The 23,762-nt window shown below is 33.6% G+C and overlaps 1 protein-coding gene across 3 annotated transcripts in view; it reads right to left on the minus strand.

Moving 5' to 3' along the window:
* The window catches only part of LOC114337755 (borealin), a 57,561-nt gene extending 35,362 nt beyond the window's left edge, over nt 1-22,199 (minus strand). Inside the window, exons 1-4 of one of the 3 annotated variants that reach the window (XM_028288289.2) lie at nt 22,020-22,199; nt 11,823-11,919; nt 7,409-7,524; nt 6,931-7,060 (exon numbers count right to left, since the gene is read on the minus strand). In XM_028288289.2, coding sequence (XP_028144090.1) covers nt 6,931-7,060; nt 7,409-7,524; nt 11,823-11,919 — 343 coding nt within the window. In that variant the 5' untranslated portion in view covers nt 22,020-22,199. Of the gene's footprint in view, nt 1-6,930; nt 7,061-7,408; nt 7,525-11,822; nt 11,920-21,906; nt 21,960-22,019 lie in introns of those variants that run through there. The other 2 variants (XM_028288288.2, XM_028288287.2) reach the window with 2 other exon arrangements.
* Nucleotides 22,200-23,762: the final 1,563 nt, after the last annotated feature.

Consider the following 23,762-nt stretch of genomic DNA (forward strand, 5'->3'; position numbering starts at 1 on the left):
GCTCAAAATAAAGTTGGTCCCCCCTTTTTTTTTGTAAAAAATCATAAAAATTTCACGGTGTTTAGCTCTCCAAATAAAATTATTCGTTACTGCTTTACAAACAATTTAGTTTACTTATCTATTTTTATATGATCTGTAAGTTTCACCGGTTTAAAGTGCTTATTTTTTAAAGGGTTATAGTTGAAAGGGCTTGAACGAGTCACTAAACACGAGTATATGCAAACTTTGAATAGCCATATCTTAACCAATTTTTGTCTTACAGAAAAAAAATGAAACTAGCATATTTTTAACAGAACAACCTACATTTTTTTACTCTTTGAGATTTTTCGTGTCACTAATACTTTTTAAGTTATTTTAAAAAAAGGAAATTTTTTCAAAATTTTTAGAAAATTTTTTATAATGTCAAACGTACAGATAATAATAAATAATATACATACATACATTTAAAGTAAATGGTAAAGCGGTAACGATAAATTTTATTTAGGGTGCTAAATAGAGGAAGATTTTCACGTTTTTTTACAAAAAAAAAAAAAAAAAATGGGGCCAACTTTTTTTTAGCGTAACTCGTTTATTTTTAATGCTAGAAACTTTTGCAAAAAAAACAAAAATAAAGCTTTTTTTAAACACTTTCAAAAATGTTAATAAATTTTTCCCGAAAGTTTCTTAACTTTTCGGTGATTTCACGTTGAAATATTCGATTTGGAATTAGACGAATAAGAACGTATTTTTCATGGGCTACAACTTTGCTTTTACTCAGTTTATAGACTTTACTGATAGACCATTTTTTTATAAGCTACACTTTTGCTAAGAATATTTTTTTCGATTAAATATTTACTTTTTGAGTTATTTGCAAAAAACCGTCTGAAAAGGTAGTTTTTTTGTCGAAAAATAAACATTTTCAATCGCAAATAACTCGAAAAGTATTGACTTCTAAAATCAAAATTTCTATAGAACAAAAGTTGCTTAGAATTAGTCAATTTATCCATTTCCGGACTCACTTTAAACTCTCTTTTTTTCACCCCCGACAAGGGGTGAATGTCACCCCCGACAAGGGGTGAATGTCACCCCCCAATTATAAGCAACCAACGGTACAAATTCAACTTTGAATTGGAGGATAATAGGTCTGGATCCCGCGTATGAAAAAAAGTTGATTAATAGCAAGCTGAAAATTTGTTAATAGCTTAAGGGTGTCTAGTCGGACAAACTTTTGATACATGGGAACACTGGAACAGGGGAAGTTTTAATTGTGGAACAGGTTAAAAATTTGGAACGGTCAGACCACGAAAACGTCACATGTATTTTGTCCGACAGAACTTCCAATTGATTTGTTACCCTTTCATTAAACTCTCATAAAAAAATCAGGCTCCTATTTATCACCAAATGGGCATTATAATGAGTGGAACACGTAGAACATGTCAAATAACAGGAATTATGACAGGTGATAAATAGCAGTCTGATTTTTGCTTGAGAGTTTAATGAAAGGGTAACAAATCTATTGGAAGTTCTGTCGGACAAAATAAATGTGACGTTTTCGTGGTCTGACCGTTCCAAATTTTTAACCTGTTCCACAATTAAAACTTCCCCTGTTCCAGTGTTCCCATATATCAAAATTTGTCCAACTAGACACCCTTAAGCTATTAACAAATTTTCAGCTTGCTGTTAATCAACTTTTTTTTTCATACGCGGGATCCAGACCTATAAGTAGAACCTAAATCCAAATTTTCATGCAATTTGGAGTTGCCCCTGAAAATTACACTCCAAAACTGTCATTTATTGCGCTATATAACGTTATGGACATTTTTCTTAAATGACAAAATATGTGTCTATTGACCTATTCCTCTGTCACCTTTTCAGATCTATTGTGGTCCCCACTATAGACACTAAAAACACTAGATTACATTATCTAGCCTAACTCTCTTTAAAAGGTCTAATAACTTACAGACTGCGTCTACTGAGACTAAAGTGCCCCGTTCGCAGACCTACTATAGCATTGTTTGTTTTCCTTTCTTTTCTTATCAGGTAAGTCCTAAATTTTAGCGAATGTTCTTCAATGAACTCTTTCGCCTGTCTTCGTTCTGGTGTCTTCTTTCTTGTAGTCGTTCTTGTTACTGGCTTTGCAATGCTGCAGAATAGTTCCGGTCCCACAAATAGCATTGATGAGCCTTGTTTGGCAATTTCATCTGCTTTTTCATTGCCCCTATGCTCCAGTACCCAGGCTACCATAACCTTGTAGATTGTAGATTGCAAAAGGGGTCGATTGGCCCAGTTGACCTTACTACACTGCGACCTATAAGATCTTTTGTGTATACCCTACATCTATATTTTAGTCCAAAAGGTCTAGGCTTCTAAGAAAGTCCATTATCCGTTTTGGAGCTAGGTTTGTAATCTGATCAGGATCAAGGAATACCTGTTCCAGATATTTATGGCGTTACCGAACAATTACTCTGCAATTGCAGATAATATGTTCTGACGTCTCATCTGCCTCATCGCAGAATCTACATGTCCCACTGTCCAGTATGCCCATTTTACAGAGATGATATCTGAGTGAGCAGTGTCCAGTGAGAATTCCTGTGATTACTCTGAGATCAGATTTCTGAAGCTCTAAGAGTAATTTCGCGTACCGGGCAGAGGGTCGTAATAACCTTTTTGCCTGTCTTTGGCCTGGAACATTTTTCCAGTAGGCTGCACTGAGTTCCTTTTTCATATTTTCGAACTTTTTCCATTATGCGGCTTTTTGGTATGCCACAAAATGGTTCAGGTCCGATGAAAGGAGTACAAGCTCCTTCCTTTGCGAGACTATCGGCAATCTCATTTCCGACAATTCCTTTATGCCCTGGCACCTATAGCAACGTTAGTTTGTTGCGACTTGCCAGTTGTTTAAGGGATTGTTTGCAATTCCAGGCTATTTTTGACTCGTAAGTTGTGGACTTCAGAGCCTTCAAAGCAGCCTGACTATCAAATGCAATAAATATTCTTGCTGAGTTGAGGCCTTTCCTTAGGCACTCTTGAGCACAGAACTCTATTGCTAATAGTTCTGCTTGAAATATTGTTGGAGCATTTCCAAGGGCTGCGGATATCCTAATATTAGGACCTGTGATCCCTATTCCTACTCCTTCGTTTGTTTTTGACCCATCAGTATAGTAAGTGAAGGCACCTTTTGTGATTTGAGCGATTTCGTTTTCTGTCAACTCGCGGTCGTTAATAATAACATCTAACGCGAGTTCGAAATCTTGTTTTGCAGGCATTACGTCTGTAGGCATCTTCATGATTTGGGTTGTTCCAGCCCTTAATACCTCAATATGTCCCGTTAAGTCACCTGGTTTTAGAGATTTATTCTGTGTCAGCCTATAGGCATTTTCTAGAGCGATCCTCTGTACATGTAAATGTAGTGGAGGAAGGTCTAGCATTGCCTCTAAGGCTGCGGTAGGACACGATCTCATTGCACCCGTGATCCCAATACAGGCAAGTCGTTGCACTTTTTGCAACTCGTCTATTGCCTTTTGCTGCTTTGTTTTGGTCCACCAAACCATCGCAGCATAAGTGATAATGGGTCTGACAACCGTTAAATATGACCAGTAGATCATTTTTGGCTTCAGACCCCAGGTTTTCCCAAAAAGCCTACGGCACATCCAGAAAGCCCTTGTTGCTTTTGTGGTAATATGAGTGAGGTGTGCATTCCACGTAAGTCTCCTATCAAGGATGACTCCTAGGTACTTAACCTCTTCTGAGAAAGAAAGGGTTATTCCATTCATGATCGGAGGCTGTAATGTTAGTTTCCTCCTGTTAGTGAACGGAATAAGTGTCGTTTTGTTGGGATTGACTGATAGCCCTTCCCTCGAACACCAAGTGGTTATAATGTTTAAGGCCTGCTGCATGCGTTCGGCAATAATACCGTCATGTTTGCCTCTAACCACTATAACTAGATCGTCAGCATAGCCCAGAGCACGAAATCCTGCTCTTTTGAGCTTTGTTAGGAGGTCGTCAACCACTAGCGACCACAGTAGAGGTGATAAGACTCCTCCTTGAGGACAACCTTTTACTGCTTTTATAGTAGTTGATTTGCCTCCTAGGTAGGTAATAATTTTCCTAGTGTTTAGCATGGATTGAATCCATTTAGTTATGGAAGGTTGGATACCTTTTGCTGTTGCGGCGGCGCTGATTGATTCATATGAGGTGTTGTCAAACGCACCCTCTATGTCTATGAATGCACATAGCGCCACTTCCTTTGATCCTATTGCCTTTTCTATGTCTTTTACGAGACAGTGCAAGGCATCCACGGTGGATTTGCCTGATTGGTAGGCAAATTGTTCTTTGTGAAGCGGTATATTTGTTAAATATTCGCTTCTTATATATGTATCAAGTATTTTTTCCATACTTTTAAGTACAAAGGAGGTAAGGTTTATGGGTCTATATGACTTCGGCTCCTCTGGAGGGCGTTTACCACTCTTAGGAATGAAGCATACCCTAACCTCTCTCCACCCTTTTGGAATGTAGCCCAAGATGAAGCTCATCTTGAATATTTTGACTAGATGAGGAGTTAATGTATCAACGCCCTGTTGTAGCAGGGCTGGAAAGATACCATCCTCTCCAAGAGATTTGTAGAGCTTGTAGTCGTTCTTGTTACTGGCTTTGCAATGCTGCAGAATAGTTCCGGTCCCACAAATAGCATTGATGAGCCTTGTTTGGCCATTTCATCTGATTTTTCATTGCCCCTATGCTCCAGTACCCAGGCTACCATAACCTTGCTACAGTATCCTAGGTTATTTGGGACACCCACACATTTCTATGCTAGCTTAGAATTCACCTCTCCAGAATGGAGGGTCTTAAATCACAGTATAATGCTAAAGAATCAGTACGGTCACTCCGCGAAAAATCCTTTGTTCTCTATGTTCCATTTTCTTCCCTTATCTTCGCGCATTCAAAATTTTGTTTCAAGAGAGGATTGCAAAATTGTAACTGTCAAAATTCAAGAATGAATTAACTGATTCTTTAGTATTAAACTGTGCTTAAGCGCTGCCTGGTTTTCTGTAATGATGGCAATTGAACAGTATGTTCTTTTCTGCCTTTCTATTTCTTCTACACAGCGATGGATTAACGTTATTTCTGCCTGGTAAATTGTGACATCCTTAAATAGACTAACCGGGAAAGGTAGTGGTAGTGAAAACTGGAAAAATAAATAGACATGTTCGAGCATTTTTCATAAAAGCCGATGAGTATCTATCACGGATAGTCCATATCCGTGATATATATGACACAAAAGTCTAGGAGTGATGAGAGCTTTGAAATAAAGTATTACCGTTGTTTATATAGAGATAGTTGGTCAGCCCAATAGGAAAATTTGTTTGATTCAAATTGAGACAGTCACCAGGGCCCGGATTACGTACACTCGATACGCATCGTATCCGCCATGTTTACCGTAGGGAGTGATTACAAAACCTCTTTCCCTAAGTTGTCGATGCGAGTCAACTCGAAGGCACTGCTCGATACCTACGACCCTGTCGAGTTGCCAACTCGAACTATCTATCTCTCTCTGATAGATCGCTGATCTCCTATAACGCTTTCTCTCTTGCCGGTCCAAGTATAAAAATTAAGAAAAGTGAATACATAATGACATAACCTACTTACTTCATACTTTGATTTTTTCAATTTAAAAATAATGTAAATCGTTAATCAAACGATATTTAGATTATACACGGTTTTGATAATAATTCTCATGTTTTGAACATTAAAAAAATATATTGTTTAAATCTCCCAGTGAGGTGTTATTACACTCATTACACGGACAGAAGTTCTCTAATACATACTTTCCTATTTTAAAAATATGTGAAGAAAAGCTCTGAGACAGAATTCGATGAAGTGAATAGGTAGTTAGCAGTGACCATTACGACCTTTAGTAATATTTTTATACAACGTCTCCCATCTTTCCCTGGCCATTTAATCTTTAACGGTAAAAAATCATAATTAATCTCAAATTCTACTCAAGTTCGAAAATCATATATTTATATATCTAGGTACACGTTCACTGTATCATCCTTAGAATATAAAATAAACGTTTATAACAATTAAATATGTAATAAAAACTTTATTTTATATTCTATTGTAATAATGATTGAGGTTAATGAGAGAAATTCCTTGACATATAACGTGCACATCATTCCATTTGTTCGAAATATTATCCCGTAGGTTCAAAAATACGAAAATTGCCGATGATTTTCTGACAGTCTACTCGAACCCAGTTCGTAATCACTTTTTGGCTTCGATGCGTATTCGCATCTAGTTTGCCTACGGTTCGTTTTGCGATCTCGCATCGAGTGTTCGTAATCCCGCTGCAGATGTCCCCACAATTTCTGTCAGAGTAGCAACGCCAAAATGCATAGACACCAAGTTGGATACGATCCTATTCATAACAACTTAACTCGCATACATACTAAGAAAAATAAATATATATGGAAGAATATATTTAGAAATTTAATTAATGATGTCATGCTATTATATATAATATAACGTATAGTAGCATATCATTAATTCAATTTCTAAATATACTCTTCTACTTATTTATTTTTCTTAATATGTATGCGAGTTGGGGTGTTATGAATAGGATCGTATCTAACTTGGTGTCTATGCATTTTGACGTTGCGACCCTGACAAAAATTGTGGGGACATCTGGTGACTGTCTCAATTTGAATCAAACATATTTACCTATTGGGCCTACCAACTATCTCCCTATATCAACAATGGTATTACTTTCAAATAAATTTTATAAAACTGCGACCTTCCGCTATCTCGATTGATTACGTTACTAATGCATCAAAAACAAGTGCAGTCCTGTAAGTTTCAAAAATGCTTATTACTTTGTATTTTAGAGTTCAGGAAATAATTGGGAGGAGGACTTCAGACACCCCCTGTGTACTCCCATTATGCTTATCTTACCTTCATCTGTGGCAGAAGAACTTCGCGTCAGTCGTTTTCCTCCTTTCCTTACAGACTTCGTGGAATTTAAAAGGTCTTGTTTGCGCGTTAAATTTATACTTGCATGACTTTGTGAAACTAACACATTATCCTAAAATATAATGAGTGCATTATTAGAAGTCATATACAAAATGTTAATTAATAATAATTTCAGTTTAAACTACTTTATTTTGATGTTTCGATTTCCAATTGGGAAATCGTTTTACAAATAATACTTATTTTGTTTTGTTAGTTTGGTAATATACAAAAAATTTCTAATAATTATTTAACTTTGTCTTATTCATATTAACAATTCATGGATATATTATACATTTAAAAGTATGTAGATGACTTTAAAGTGGTATTATCAATAATTTGGGGTACATTCCTGACTGAATGTAACTTTTTAAAAATCATGATGAAAACCTCTGAGGAATACTATCCCGACATGGATACTTACCAGGTCACATAATTTAGTATTTAGTTCTTCTTCGGAAAATTGCTTCATAATTTCTCTTCTGTCATCTTCCAACATACAACGAAATTTTACATCAATTAAATCAATGAATTCTTGCTCTAAAATAAAAAATATTTCAATTAACCTCTACTGAAGGCAAGGACTCTAGAGTCTAATCCGGGGGAAGCACAATACTAGACCGTACAAGATCCCAGAGGATATAGAAAATAACATTGTGTAGCACAATTCTCTGTACTTCTACCTTCTCATCATATAAGGAAGAACTCGAAACTAGTGTAGTTAGAAGAGGGTTTAAATATGTCTATAATGTACAGAATGTACTTAGAATATGCCAAACTAAAAAAATGAGGTTAAAAAGCTGACATCAAACACTTGAACACTTGAAGAACAGCAAAGCTGCAGGTAAGGATGGAATACCAAACGAATTACTGAAATATTGTGGAGCAGCAATAACAGAACAATTATGACAACATTAATTAACAAAATCATAAAACACAATAAAATACCAGAAGAATAGAGAACGAGAGAACTAATTCTACCATTGAAAAAAGGAGATAAAAAGCAACCAGAAAACTACAGAGGTATCAACTTGTTAAATACTACCCTAAAACTTACAATTAAAATTTTACAAGACCTAATGAATCAAAGGATAAGTTTAGCAGATGAACAACAGGGTTTTCGTACTGGAAGATCGTGTACAGATGCACTATTCATCATAAAGCAAATTACTGAGAAATCACTAGCGTTTAAAAGACCAGCATTTCTATGTCTCATTGACTTGAAGAAAGCATTTGACAGAGTAAGACTCAAAGATGTAGTCCATCTTCTGTATAATAGAGAAGTCCTCCTAGATATCATAAAAACTATTGAAAACATCTACCAAAACAACAAAATGGAAGTCAGAATAGATGGACAACTTACAGAACCTATAGATATAGGCAGCGGAATAAGACAGGGAGACTCATTGAGTCCTATGCTCTTCAATTTAATCATGGATGAAATCATCAAAAACGTCACCAAAGGAAGGGGATATAGAATGGGAAACAAAGAAGTAAATATACTCTGCTACATTGACGATGCAATATTGATAGCCCAAGATGAAGATAGTCTGCAAAGATTAGTCCACAGATATAACATAAGAGCAAAAGAATTCAATATGGCAATTTCATCTCGGAAAATTAAAACAATAGTAATCAGTAAAGGACCAATCAGATGTAAATTAGAAATATATGCTATCAGTATTAACAGGTAATGGAAGTAAAATACCTTGGAATTACATTGTCAAGTTAAGGAGACCTGGGACCAGAGCACGCCAAATAGAATTCTATTTTGCTGACGTCACAAAATAGAATTTCATAATGGGAGAATCGACGGTTGCTAGGCAACGTGACGTCACTAAAATAGAATTCTATTTGGCGTGCTCCCGCACCTGGACAAAGGAGCGAGAAATCAAGTACAAAAAGCAAATAGACTGGCAGGGTGCTTTAATAACACTATATGGCGAAACCGACATACTAATACTGAGATGAAGTCAAGAATTTATAAAGCCGGTATAATACCAATAATGACATATGCATCAGAAACAAGACCCGATACAGCCGCAACACAAAGACTACTGGAAACGACAGAGATGAGAGTACTGAGAAAAATTACAGGAAATACTCTGAGAGATCGAAAGAGGAGTGAAGACATTAGAAGACAATGTAACATACAGTGTATAAACGAATGTACACTAAATTAAAAACAAGAATGGAATAACCCCATAACCAGAATGGGGGAGATACATGTGGTCAAAATAGCAAGAGATAAATCACCAATCGGTACAAGAACTATCGGCCGACCGTGCAAACGATGGAGTGACCACCCTCCATAGAGGTATCAATCCGCCAATGAACAAGCAGAATTGCTTATAAAGGGGAAGAAGAAGAAAGAAATGAGATGCAGTAGCTACAGTCAGACAATACAGCGATACCTGAAAATCACAATTAAGGAAACAAGAAGAAATCATATACTTTGAGTTACATAAGGTGTTAGTAATGACAAAGATATGTCCTTTTCATGACCATTTTTCAGTGCGTAACAGTTTTTCGATTTCTCTCTAACGCATTAAATTGTATGTGACAGAAAAAAAGGCACGTCGGTGATTACTTTGTTAATATTCTAGTTCGGTGATTATTCTAGTTGTCGATAGATGGCGCCATAATCAAAAAAGAATTATTTACTAAATAAAATAATATTATCAATATATAATCTGTACAATTTATAAGACTATACAAATCAAAGAAAATACCATTTTATAAATGCAATAGACACAATTGATTTGTTTTCATTCCAAATTGAAAATAAAATGTGACAACTGTCAGATTTAACCAAAATGTCATGTTAGAATAAATGTCATAAATGTGTCTTATCACGGACTTACCTTTTTTTCTATAATTTGTGACGCACTGAAAAATGGTCATGAAAAGGAGAATAGAAGTTAGTAACTTTTATTACAAGAGTAAGATTGGAAAGTATAATTTTACTAATGACCTCAGCAATAATCAAGGATAATTGCTAGATATAGCATGAATGATTATCAAAAAGGAAACTGTTAATGGATTTTTTTAAAGAGCATAAGATGGCATTTGGAAAATCGTATTCTTCTTCTTCATGTGCCACCCCTAGGAGGGATTGGAAATCATCATGGCCACTGCGACTTTTGTTAGCAGCGCGCCTAACTACACCCGAACCATTCACGTAGATTGCGAAGCCACAATATTTTTCTTCTTCCCACACTTCTTTTGCCCTGCATATTTCTTAAAAGTTCGTACTTTTCACCCATCATAATGTGTCCCAAGTCCATCTTCCTAGTTTTTATCTCATTTATAATTTCGCATCTTTTGTCTAAAGTTTGGAGTACTTGCGTGTTAGTGACGCGGTCCATCCATGATATTTTGAAAATGCGCCTATAGCACCACATCTCGAATGCTTCGATGTTTTTTATGGTCGACTGTTTTAGTGTCCAAGTCTCAACTCCATATAACAGAGTGGGAAAGACATAACACTGCAGCATTCGTATTCGTAACTTTATGTTGTTATCACGATTGCTAAAGAGTTTGCGCATTCTATTAAAGACTGATCTCTATTCTGCATTTAATCTCTTTTGTTTGATCAGTATCGTCTGTAATCCAAGCACCTAGGTATTTATAACAGGACACACGCTCAATCGCTGTATTGTCTATTACAAGATTAGCTCTGATGTTCTTTGATTTCGCGATTACCATAAATTTAGTTTTTTTCAAATTAATTTTCAAGCTCTAACTGTTACAGTATATATTGAGACTTTGAACGAGATGTTGTAGTTCTACTAGAGTTCCCGATAGGAGAACCGTATCGTCAGCATACCTTATATTGTTGATCGTCTCACCATTTATTATCAGACCAACATGTTCTTCCACGAGTGCTTGTTGACAGATGGCTTCACTATACAGATTAAATAAAAGTGCCGATAAGGTACATCCCTGTCGGACTCCTCGACGGATTTGAATTTCTTCTGTTAGCCTACCCTCAACCTTCACATTTGCTGTTTAATTCCATTATAGGTTGCATATAACTTGAATATCTCGGCTGTCTATATTTTTGTATATTAGAACTTGCCTTAGTGGTTCATGCTGTACTTTGTCGAAGGCCTTTTCGAAATCAATAAAACAGGTGTAAATTTCTTGGTTCATGTCTAAGCATCTTTATGAGAGACGGTTCATTGCAAACAGAGCCCAGCCCTTTTCTGAATCTCATCTGAGTGTTACTGATGTCTATGTCTAATTTCCTACAGATGTTATTATTGTGGAATATTTTTAAGAATTGTTTTAGAGCATGACACATCAATGCTATCGTACGATATTCGTTGCATTCCTTTGTATTTGCTGTTTTAATCGTATTATATTCCTTTAAAATCGTATTATATTCCAACAATTGAGTAAAACTGTAATCATTTTATGATCATGCATCTGTGACTTTGGATGTGGGAATAACACTATTTCCTTGAGATTGGCCATCGAAAGTTCAGAACACTATGGGAGAGAACTAACTGGGACTACTACAACTGAGAGAGAACTAACACTAAAGAGGTGATAAATATAAGCAAAATTACGAAAATTCACTTCGAACCAAAGACTCCTTAAACAGTTTATCTTATCTATAGTTTTGCAAATTATCAGAAAGAAGTCGACATAAAGCCGAAAAATACAAATTGCCACGATTATGTCAAGTCCTTTTACCAATTGATGATAAAAAACTATAATAATAACGAAAATAATCTAAATAATATAAATAAAACTATAATAAAACGATAATTTTTATTTTTAATTTTTGGGTTTGTCGAAATGAATAAAACACTTTTGCATAAAAAACTTACTTAGTTTATGTAAAATCTCTAGAAGAAATTGTCTATCGAAAGCTTCTTCATCTAATTTTGATGTTGGTTTTTTATTGTATGCTTTAGTTCTCGGCATCTAGAATATACAAATACTAAAATTAGGTTTTGAATTAAATATTTAATTAAATGTATACAGTGTGATTAGTTGAGTTGCAATTGTGACAACAACAAGTAGTAGGAGGGCCTGGACTGTAAATGAATGACGAAGGGAGGAAGGGTATTAAAAAGTCCAAATATTTTATGATGTAGTTTTTGGATTATGAGTAGAACATCAACAGGAGCACAGGAATCATATGCAGAGTTAAAAACGCAAACAAAAAGACTAGGTCTGGAAATTAACACAGAAAAAACCAAAATAATGATACAGACAAGAAGAAATATAGTCCCACAAAACATTATACATGAAGATGACATTGAAACGGTTGGAAAGTTTACATACCTGGGAATATAATTATATGCCGATGGATCGGAGAAGATGGAGAAATACGGAAGAGAATAATGCAGGCAAATAGAGCTTATTTTGCCCTCTCTCATATATTTCGGTCTAAAAATGTCCACCGAAATACAAAGATGAGAATCTATAAAACCTTAATTCAACCAATTGCATGCTATGGCAGTGAAGCATGGGTCCTGAAAGAAACATCTAAAAACAAACTCGACACATTCGAAAGGAAAGTACTGAGGAGAAGACTAGGACCTGTGAGGGAAAATGGAATCTTCAGAAGTCGATACAACAACGAGCTTTATCAACTTTATAAGGAAACACCCCTATCAGACTTCATTAGAATACAAAGATTGCAATGGGCCGGACATGTAATAAGAATGGGAGAGGATAGGCTACCAAAACGAGCACTGAATACTAGAATGCAGGGAAAGAGACCGGTTGGAAAGCCAAGAAAGCGCTGGGAAGACACAGTAAACAGCGATGCACAAGCCCTTTTAGGAGTCCTTGTATGGAGAAGAGCAGCCACAGACAAGCAAGGGTGGAGGCAAAAAATAAAGAAGGCCAAGGCTCAATTTGGGCAAATGTTCTGCATTTAGGTTTGTGTCAAAATCCTACTTTTAAAATATTCCTTTCCATGGAACATCCCATAGATATAATAATCCGTTATCACATTGCGTGCAGATGTCTGATGCTAAGACTTATACACTGAACGGACAGAAAAAAACCCATATTAAAAATGTGTATAATCAATGGCATACATGTTCGCCGTCCGCACATTGGTGAAGGCATCATGTGGCTCACATGCCGATTGAGCAATTTCTCATGGTTGGTATGGGCCTTTAATGAGAGCGACAAAGAGACATGTATTTATTATACATTTAAAACGGTCTAGAAGATATACGCCGGCAAAGCGAGGTAGCGCCAACAACCCACTTCGTGTCGTAGGTAGGGCTTTCTCAGCACAGCGTTGCCAAAGTAGATTTAAAAAAGAAAATAAAAAGTAGAAAAAATTATAATATTTAACTTTTTGTAAACGAATATATAAACAAATTATTTAAAAGAAAAAAACTTAAGAAAAAAAATTTTGTTTTCATCCATTTTAAAAAAATGTGAAAACATTGAAATATAATTCAACCTTTTTCACCCATTTCTTTTTAAATTGGTGAAAACAATATTTTCTTACTTAAGTTTTTTTCTTTTAAATAATTTGTTTATTATATTCGTTTACAAAAAGTTAAATATTATAATATTTTCTACTTTGTTATTTTCTTTTTTAAATCTACTTTGGCAACGCTGTGCTGAGAAAGCCCTACCTACGACATGAAGTGGGTTGTTGGCGCTACCTCGCTTTGCCGGCGTATATCTTCTAGACCGTTTTAAATGTATAATAAATACATGTCTCTTTGTCGCTCTCATTAAAGGCCCATACCAACCATGAGAAATTGCTCAATCGGTATATGCCATCCACACGGAAGATGTTAATGTTCATTGATTGTACATGAGGTTGGTTAACAACATTGGGACTTATAACTCTTAATCAGCTAAGAAATCTCTTACAATATAATAAAAATGTGGTAAATTCCTATACTAATTTATTTATTTTTCAAGTGTATTTTACACTAAATTTTCTTTATATTTTAGTTACATACTGTATGTAATTTTATATATTATTTCTAGTAGGATTCCTTTCCCTATACTTTTTCATGTGAAGCAAAAGTGCTTTTTGACTTATCTATTAACATTTTCTGTTTATTTGCTTCTAGTGAAAACCCATTGATTTTGCTATATTATTGAGAATTTACTTCTGTGTACACTGTCTCTAAATTTGATTAAGAAGTAAATACAAATTGAAGGGGTCCAGGGGAAATGATAAACGCCAATTTATTAATTTTAGGATTTTATAAAATTATAGTATGTCTAACTGGTCCCTACAAAATGTATAAATAAGGGAAATAAGCTGTAAACTACCACGATTATGCCTATACGCTGTGAGCTCGCACATAGAGGGGATATTTACAAATTCACCAGCGCCAGTAGTGACAAGTCTGTAAATGTTTACCGGACATTTGACATAAATGTCAAAGTGATTAATTTAAAATTAAAATTAAAAACATTAGTTATAAAAAATATTAGTTGGTCAAAGCTGTGGTATATATATTTACCTTAAATATACTTACATTTTAAATACTGAATTTAAGTTTTTTTAATGTTCCGTAATATGTAATTATAAATTAATCTTAGCGCCATCTACATGATAATTGTGAAAGTATCCGAAGTAAGAAATTCATATTTTATCAATAGAACGTCAAAATGATTAGCACAATCTTAAAAAAATCGATTACAATTTAATTACTTTTTTGCGTTGTAAATATTAAGCGATAACAATTAAATAATAAATTTAAAAATTACCAGTGAAAGTTGAATTAGTACACGCTAGGAGCGACACCAGCGAAGCTCAGAGCGTATAATATACATACAGGGAAAGAACCTGACAACCACCAGCTGTCCAGAAAAATACCTTGACAAGTTCATTTGATTCAGTGGCGGATCCAAGGGGGTTTCACGGGGGGTCATGACTCCCCCAAGACGAAAATAAATATCAATTCAATAATCCTAAAAAAGGAAAAACCGAGAGCTGTCAAACAAAAACAAATTAGGCCCTTCCAAAAAATAATTGAAAACCCACTTATCCTAGGGGTGGTAAGACTAAGTGACAGTAAGGGGTGATAAAATATTCATATTAAAATATTCCTGGTTTCCAAAGTTTAGTATTTATTTCATTTCCTATTACCATAAATAGTAAACCTAGAAAACATATTTATCACAAATAAGTACAGCAGTTTTCATATTATGTATTACGTTTTGAAGTGATTTTCACTCTCCTGTAAAACTACCAAAATGGTGCTTATCATGTTTCTTCCCTGGACCCTTTAATTGTTAATGCAGTAGGTAAATTTTGTGGTCGACAGATGAAAGCAGAGAAGTCAATTTTTGAAAAACAACAGAAAAATAAATTGAATGCTGTGCTGAACAACATTGTAACCTAAATAGTTTAATATGTGGATTTTCCATGGAACAACAGTATATATGCGCAAAATCCTATGTGGAAATATTACAAAACTTTTTTCAAAATGAGCAATTATAACGTGTTTTTTTTTCAATTTGTGAACAAAATCTGATTTGGCGTTTATACCGTTATTCTAGCATTGCGTTCAATTGTTGTATGTGTAGTTCCTTATCCAATGGTGATCTTTTTTATAATCCTAATTTTAACTTTATTATTAACCCTTAATGCCCAAGGGTGGTTAAAAAATGTCCACCTAATGCGTATTCCCTTGTAACATATTTATTTAAAGCAGGACACAAACTTAATCAATATCTCTTGAAGAAAGGCTAGTGGTCACTCTAAGCTATCCCAATTTTCATCTAAAATAAATTAGTCTAAACGATGTAAGGTAGAACTATCACATAAAAATTATTGGATATATAATTTAGCATGTTAACAATTACAAAAAACAAGCGGTACCCGATCTAATGTTGATCTAACTATAATTAATTAATAATTAAAAAAATGACTTTTATAAATTTGAAAAAAAATTTCGACCCAGGCAGATATTGTTTCAGATTGTTTTGATTATTCTAAAGAAAAATGGTCTTTTGTAATATCTATTCAAAGTTGATCGTTTTCGAGTTATAAACAATTTAAAATTGAAAAAAGAACGAAAGATGACGATTTTCAAGGCTCAAAATCATAAGTAAAAAATATAATTTTTGAAATTACGAAATACCTAAACAGTACCTAAGTATTTTGGACTTATTTCATTTGGAACATTGTTTTTTAGTTGATATTGCCCGTCTCACCACAATAAAACTTCCTCGTTAACAATTAATTTCTCATTAACAATAATATTACAAATTACATATTCCCGCACACTGTCTAGAAGAAGTTCGTCAGCCATAGTGCGTTTATTAAAAATCAGACGTGTACATTTCAATGCATAAAATACTACTAAAACATACACAACAGCGCCAACAGCATCGGACCGTTTGATGGGTTTTGCCTCTGCTATCATTCTCCGACGAAGCCGAGGCGATCTTGCCGTTTTGAGCAGAACGTTCTTAAGCGGTGTGCGGTGGCTCATTTATTTCCATGTATAGCAAAATCTGCTGATTGCTCTTAGCCGAGCCGACCGGTCTATGCCGATTCAGTGCGTGGGCTCCTTTATTCTGTGCAACACACTTTTATCATCAGAGTAAAGTGTACACCTCTCTCTGGAACACCTCTTGCAGCAATGACTCTTACAATTTATTTAGTGGGAGTTATTTATGTTTTTTGAAGTTATACTTCTTTAGGCGTGATTGAGAGTAAAATTTCAACTGCGCGCATGCGCACACAGACAGTATGGCGTTTAGTTGCTAAATCTTTCAAGTTATGTATAAATATAGCAGTGCAAGAAAAGGTGTGAAAAGAATATATTAGTGTTTTTAGTAAATATCAGGAGCTTGGAGGAGTAAGGGCAAACTGCAAAAACGATGTCGGGAAATCGGGAAAACTGAGTAAAATTTACAAACATGTTAGAATAGTAAGGGCGAACAAGTGATGCTACTAGATTATGCGGTTTATCGTCGCATTTCTACTATAGCGTGCGGTCTACCAAGGGGTACAGTGTATAATCTGTATTATTACAATGCCGATCAAAGTGGAGAAAGCGCGTACATCTTAGGAATTATTATTTTAATTTTACGGCTTGTTCCCAACTAACATAGTAAATTGATATAATAAAGTATCAACTTCTAAAATTACTATAATAATCCTTCTTTTATGCCTTATATTAACTTTGTAAATATGGTTTTTGTCAGTGTCATGTTCTATCAGTACATCGACTCATCACTACAATCTTTTCTCAGAAGCGTTGAACAGGATAATGAAAGCCGCCTTTGTAAGCGGAAAGTTTATCGCCAAGTATTAATAAAAATTACAATATACAATAAACTTTATGCAAATTTAGTTTCTTTACTATTATGCAAATTACACCCTAATTTTTTCCTACGGTATGGAAACCCTTCAGGTAGATCTTAAAAAAAGGATTTTGCAAGATTTTTATAAAAAAAACAAAAAAGAGGTTTGTTTAATACTTTTTATTCTATAAAAATAAACATCCCTAGTGTTTTAAATAAAATTCACAGTATAAAGCTTCAATTGAATTCAATTTGATTTTCATCGTCTACGGTGTCTTCGTCTTCTGTATCTCATTAACTGAAGCTACTAAGCTACAGAATTATAAAAACACCGGCGTGTCAACAGAGGACGGGTGAACCTTGAACGGAAGCGCAACGAAAGCCTGTGGGTTCGCCCTTACTCTTCTAGACGATTATGCAGTTCAGTTTCTGACATGAATGGATTGGTATATTGTTTCTTACGAAATTTTAGGAATATGAAGGGCGAAACATGATAGATAGATAGATAGATAGATAGATAGATAGAATTTATTCGTCTAGAAATTTATACAATGTATACACATTACATAAATTTATCTGACTAGTCAAAGAAATTTTATAGTTTATACAAATGTAAATACATTAAAAATTTAGTACATTAAAATTTACATTAAGAAAAATACATTACAAGAAACACATAAAAATTTAAAAATTCCTCAATACTGTAAAAGGCATGGCTAACTAGAAACGTTTTTAGATTCCGTTCAAACGATTTAATAGTGTCAACATGCTGTTATAATATACAGACGAATTCTTTAAAAGTATGTGAGGAAGATGAGACTGTTTTTGAAATGACCATTTTTTGGGTTCGCCCTTACTCCTCCAAGCTCCTGATATATTTATTATAATTTTTGTGTATTTGGATTTGTCTTCCTCAGGACTAAGATGAGTATTATTAAAACATTTTATTGTATATTTATTATACTTCACCTTGTCTGTTTGTTACTGTGAATTGTCATTAGGTACATCCGAACCGATACAGACACAGTCTTCGTAGCATATTTGCCATATTTGTATAGCATTTGGCCAGAGATCGAGAGGTCTTGAGTTCGAATCCGGAGCAATCCTATACTTTTTTTTTTATTTTTTTGAAAGCGATAAGCACAAAGTTAGTTTGGTCTTTAAAAAAAATTAAAATAAACTGTTTAAAGTATATTTATTTTTAAGAAATTATATAATAGAAGTATAACTTCTTATGTGCGTACAAAGTACACACACATTCTTTTTTTATATATTTTGATTTTTTGCTTATTAGAAAAGGAATAGTATATTTGGTTAGATCTTTCCTATTTTATTCTCTTACTACTACAGTGGAATCCCGGTAATCTGAAATAATTGGGACCAAACCCATTTCAGATTACCGATTTTTTCGAATTAAACAGATTTTCTTTAAACACTCTTCTAATAAAAAATAACATAGATAATATGCCTATCATTACTATCATTAACATGTTGACTAACACTGAGTCAAATGTATAAGCAAGTGTTGTGACACTATTATATTTTGCAAGGTAGAATAGGGAAAAATGCAACATCTACAGACGTTGTGTCACATTAAATCAATGGAATTTAGACATCTATAGACCTTCTGTCCGTCAACGTGTTAATAAGTACAGTACTTTCGTTTTGAATGCAATAAAGGCCTATGATAATAAGAAGGAAGTAATGAACCATATAATAGAAAAATACATTCACCTGAGACTCACTATCAAACACTGCTTTTCGAGACAAAAAGTTGCGAGTCGATAACAGAAATTGAGGCGAATAATCAGTGATGAAGATAAATTACTGCCACTATTAGAAAAACTCAAGAAAATAAATATAAAAGACATCATTTACTGGGTAGCAGAGGCTTGCGAATCTGTGAATGAGAAAGTTATAAGAAACTACTGGGAAAAAATTTGACTAAGCCTTACTTGCAAAGAAATACCAGATCTAGAGGGTGAAGAAACCAACTTGTTAAGAGACCTTGTGCAAAAATATTCCTGGCTGTGAAGAAGCAAATAACAATGATGTAGAAGAATGGGTGCGAGCTGATGATGGCTATGAGATATATGATGTACAGCAAATCATTGTAACAGTTACAGAATAACCTTCAATACCCTCTGCTGCCATGCCGATGGATACCATGTTTTTTAGATGCTGGAGTAATTTAGCTTCGAGGGAGTGGAATTCTTCATTAAAGCAAAGAAATTTAACTGATTCTTTCTAAAAAAAAATTTCTAAAATTTGAAAGGTTTACTACAGTTAAGAACTTGAAATACTATTTTATTGTCATTTCTAGATATATAAAGTGGTGATTCTTAAAGTAACTACATATTTCGAGGGTTTAGTGTCAAACAACGTTATCTACATTTTTTGTGAAATTGAGATATACCTATAATCGAATTCACGGTTTTCGACTTCTTTTAGTACCAAAAACCTGTATCTCTATCTGAAGTAGATTACAAAATACATTAAACGTTAACTACCAATTGTTAAAAAATTGTTCATGTCAAAAACATGTAAGAGGTGATAACGTTATTTCACAGGGAATTTCGTGATACATCAAATACAGTTATCGACAGTTAACGTTTATTGACACTAATATTTTAAGCTGTAATTGTAGACAGCGTTATTATTTATAATTCATATTCGTTTGAAAAACGTTATTTTGATACTGGATACCTAAATAAATTTGTTTATTTTTGATGTTGTTCGATTCTACCATATAATAATATTATATGGTAGAATAATCTGATTACTCATTACATTTTTTAGTTTTGCTGAAGTTAAAAGAAAACAGATGTTATTTTCTGATTGCCGGTCACATATCTATTTGTCGTAATTATGTATTTAATATTGTGATTTTGTCAGTGGTAACAGAAAAATGTCCAGTCATAGCACAAAACTTTGTATGTCACGAATTTTCAATTAAAAAACTTTTGTGCCAAGAAGAAAATGTGAGAAGCTGTCAAGCTGTTAACAATTGATGATAAAAAATTAAAAGGTTTAGTTGAACTCTGTGAGAAAAATATAATTAAAGAACAATATCACTTCTTTTACTACAATATTAAAGGAAGGGGAGAAGATGAAGACTTGTAAAGATAGTATAAGTATTTAGACACTTCATAAGTTTAATATTTGCATGCTATTAGAAAATTAAAGTTTCTTATTTAAATATACTTGTAACATTTTTAATAATACAGGGTTAGGTCTGCATTGGATATCCTGAAAAATTTGAAAATATCAGGGAATTTAAGATAAAGTCAAAATTGATATCCTGAAAAACGGGGAAATATCAGGGAGATTTTCGCAACATTTTAGGGAAATTACAAATTACATTTTTACATTTTCACCCAGCAGTGCTAACCCGATAGTAAAACTATTATTATTAAGTGTGACGTTAACAGTTAACAAAAAAAAATATCGGTAATATCAAAAAGCGTTATCAGGTCATTATAGAAACAAATTCTATTTTGTTCTCTGTATGGAACTATAATAATACTATATAAATTTGCAGATTTCTATTGTAATGTATTTTGCCTCCGTAATTACAAATTTGTTGGCCAATATTACGTTTCAAAACAGTTTTTCGCATTTTCTGCCACTTCGTGTTTTTGTAGTTAACGTTGTTTGATACTAAACCCTTGATTTATTTTCCCCAGATTTATTGCCAAATTTCTTCATAGAATATTCTGAAATAATGTCTCAATTTAACATTACTACATTGAAGAACCCCATGTTGAGAGCTAATATGATATCTATCTTTAAAATTCTAAACAGTGTTATTAATTGTCCCTCATTATTAGATAATGTGTACTTAAACACAATACATAGAACTCGACACACTGCACTCTTTTATATTCCTTTTCATAGGACTGATTATGCTTGTCATTTTCCCTTGTCGAGAATGCTCAGAGCTATTGCAATGACATGCTACTGGATCCATTCCTTCCAAACATTAATATCTTTAAAGTGCAACTTAGGAGTCTAATAATTTAAATATGTGATATCTTTTTACCTTTTGTGATTTGATATACTGTTTTATTGTACAAATTTTATTGTTTAATTGTCTCTTATTCGTTGTTGTTTTGATGTTTATTGTACATAATCTTTACTTTTACTATTCTTTGTATTCTATTGTAAATAGTACCTCGTTAAAAGCGAAACCTCCTAATACCCATGTACGTTATGGAGGCAAAAAATAAAGGAGGCCAAGGCTCAATTTGGGCTGTAGTGCCGTAGAAGAAGTTATGGAGAGAGTATACTGTAGTATATCCTGCAATAATAGTATGAAAATGGAGGAAAGATCTGAGATAATAATAGCATTAATCAGTATTATTGTTGCACTTATTAATACATATTCCTATTTTATTCTTTGCATCTTCTGATCAAAACCAATATTTTTAGTGATACTTTTAGAAAGTCCAAGAATTTTTGTCATTAAGAACTGTGCTGTTATATAATAAAACATTATTTTTGTTTACAACAGATTTAGAACGTCCCCTCAAAAATTGTATCAGTTAATACACCAAAACCTGCAAAATTGCAAAAAATAGCTGTCCCGGTTGGCTAGATTTTTACCCAAACTTTTTATTAAGTGATAGTTTACAGATTACAAACTTTTGTTATACTTACAAAAGACAAATATACTTTACAAAATAGAGAAAACATATTTTTCCACAGAGTTCATGCTGCTTGAAAAGTCGTTATTTTTCAAAGACTTGGTTACGTATTTATGAAGTACTTACTTTAAAACACTTTAAACCAGTTTTTACTAATAAAAAAGACGTCCACACACAGGTTAACAGTTCATCACAGTTTAATGAATCTTTTAGGATATAATTCGTTAATGATTTTCCGAATTAAAATAGAAAAGCAAACATAACTTTCAAATAATACAACGTCAAACAATCAAATTCAAGATGACTGATGTCGATGTCAAATGTCAAAATTTTTTTGAACCAATGCTTGGGCGCCATCTTCGTGAAAATAGTTCAAATAAAAATGTTAAGTCTCTAGTCCATTCACTCACGGTAAAATATTGCAAAACTTCCAAATTTTAAACAACAGCTTATTGACATGAAATTTGGCATACATGCCAAAGAAAAAAAGTGATATCGTGCCGATGTGCGCTTTTCCCCTGGGGGCGAGTGTTATCCCTTCTCGGGGGAAAAAACCAAGTTTTTAGATGGTTTTTCGAAAATAAGTCAGAAAGTATTTTATCGAAAAAAATATTCTTAGCAAAAATGTAGCTTATAAAAAAAAAACGAAAAATCTGTGTATTCACGAAGTCTATAAACCCAGTAAAACCAAAGTTGTAGCTCATGAAAAATACGTTGTTATTCGTCAAATTCCAAATCGAATATTTCAACGTGAAATAACCAAAAAATGAAGCATTTTTCAGAAAAACCCCAATAAAACTTTTTTAAAGTTTATAAAAAAGCTTTATTTTTATTTTTTATAAAAAATTCTAGTATCAAAATAAAGCGAGTTACGTCCAAAATAAAGTTAGCCTTTTTTTTTTAATAAAAAAAATCGTGAAAATCTCCCCCTATTTTAGCACCCTAAATAACACTAACCGTTACTGTGCTCTACTATTTACTTTATGTGTGTTCTTTATACGATCTGTAAGTTTGAAAGGTTATAGAAGTGCTTATTTTTGAAAAAATTTGATTTTATATAAAAAAAATTTTTCTAAAATTTTGGAAAAATACTTTTTTTTTTCAAAATAACTTAAGAAGTATAACGAAAAATCTCAAAGAGTAAAAAAATGTAGGTTTGATTTTATAAATATGCTGGTATTATTTTGTTTTTCCGTAAGACAAAAATTGGTTAAGATATGGATGTTCAAAGATTGCATACACTCGTGATTAGTGACCCGTTCAAGCCCTTTCAACTATAACCCTTTCAAAAATAAGCACTTTAAACTTGTGAAACTTACAGATAGCACATGACATCCCGAGGATGTCCGTTTCAGGTCCCAATTAAGTCCGAATGTACGGGGACCTCAATCGGACGTTCCCAGGAATTACAAATCCAGACGTCCCCAGGACGTCTGTTTCAGGTGCCGCTAAGTCAGAATGTAATGGGACCTTAATGGGACGTCCCCAGGAAGTACGATTACGGACGTCCGTAGGAATTACGAATCCAGACCAGTTCAGGAATGTATCTAATAACCTTCAGTTATTTGGCATTTGCAGTGTTGCCATACTTTATTTATTTGTTTCTTGTATAATTCCAATCAATGGTATAATATACAGGGTGTCTGCGTAACTTGGAACCATATGGGAAACTTTTTTAATATCAATTTTACGAAAAAAGTCATTCTTTATAAAGTGCTCTCCATAGTCTAAAACCTAAGATGCAATCATCAGATATCAAATTTTGTCAACAGTATACGAGGTATGTCAAAAAATATGAATTTCGCTCAAGAGCAAACTACCTTTATATTTCAAAATATCAAAAAATTTTATTATGAAAAGTTATTTGTA

The sequence above is a fragment of the Diabrotica virgifera genome, chromosome 3, assembly GCF_917563875.1.
Source record: "Diabrotica virgifera virgifera chromosome 3, PGI_DIABVI_V3a".
Lineage (NCBI taxonomy): Eukaryota > Metazoa > Arthropoda > Insecta > Coleoptera > Chrysomelidae > Diabrotica > Diabrotica virgifera.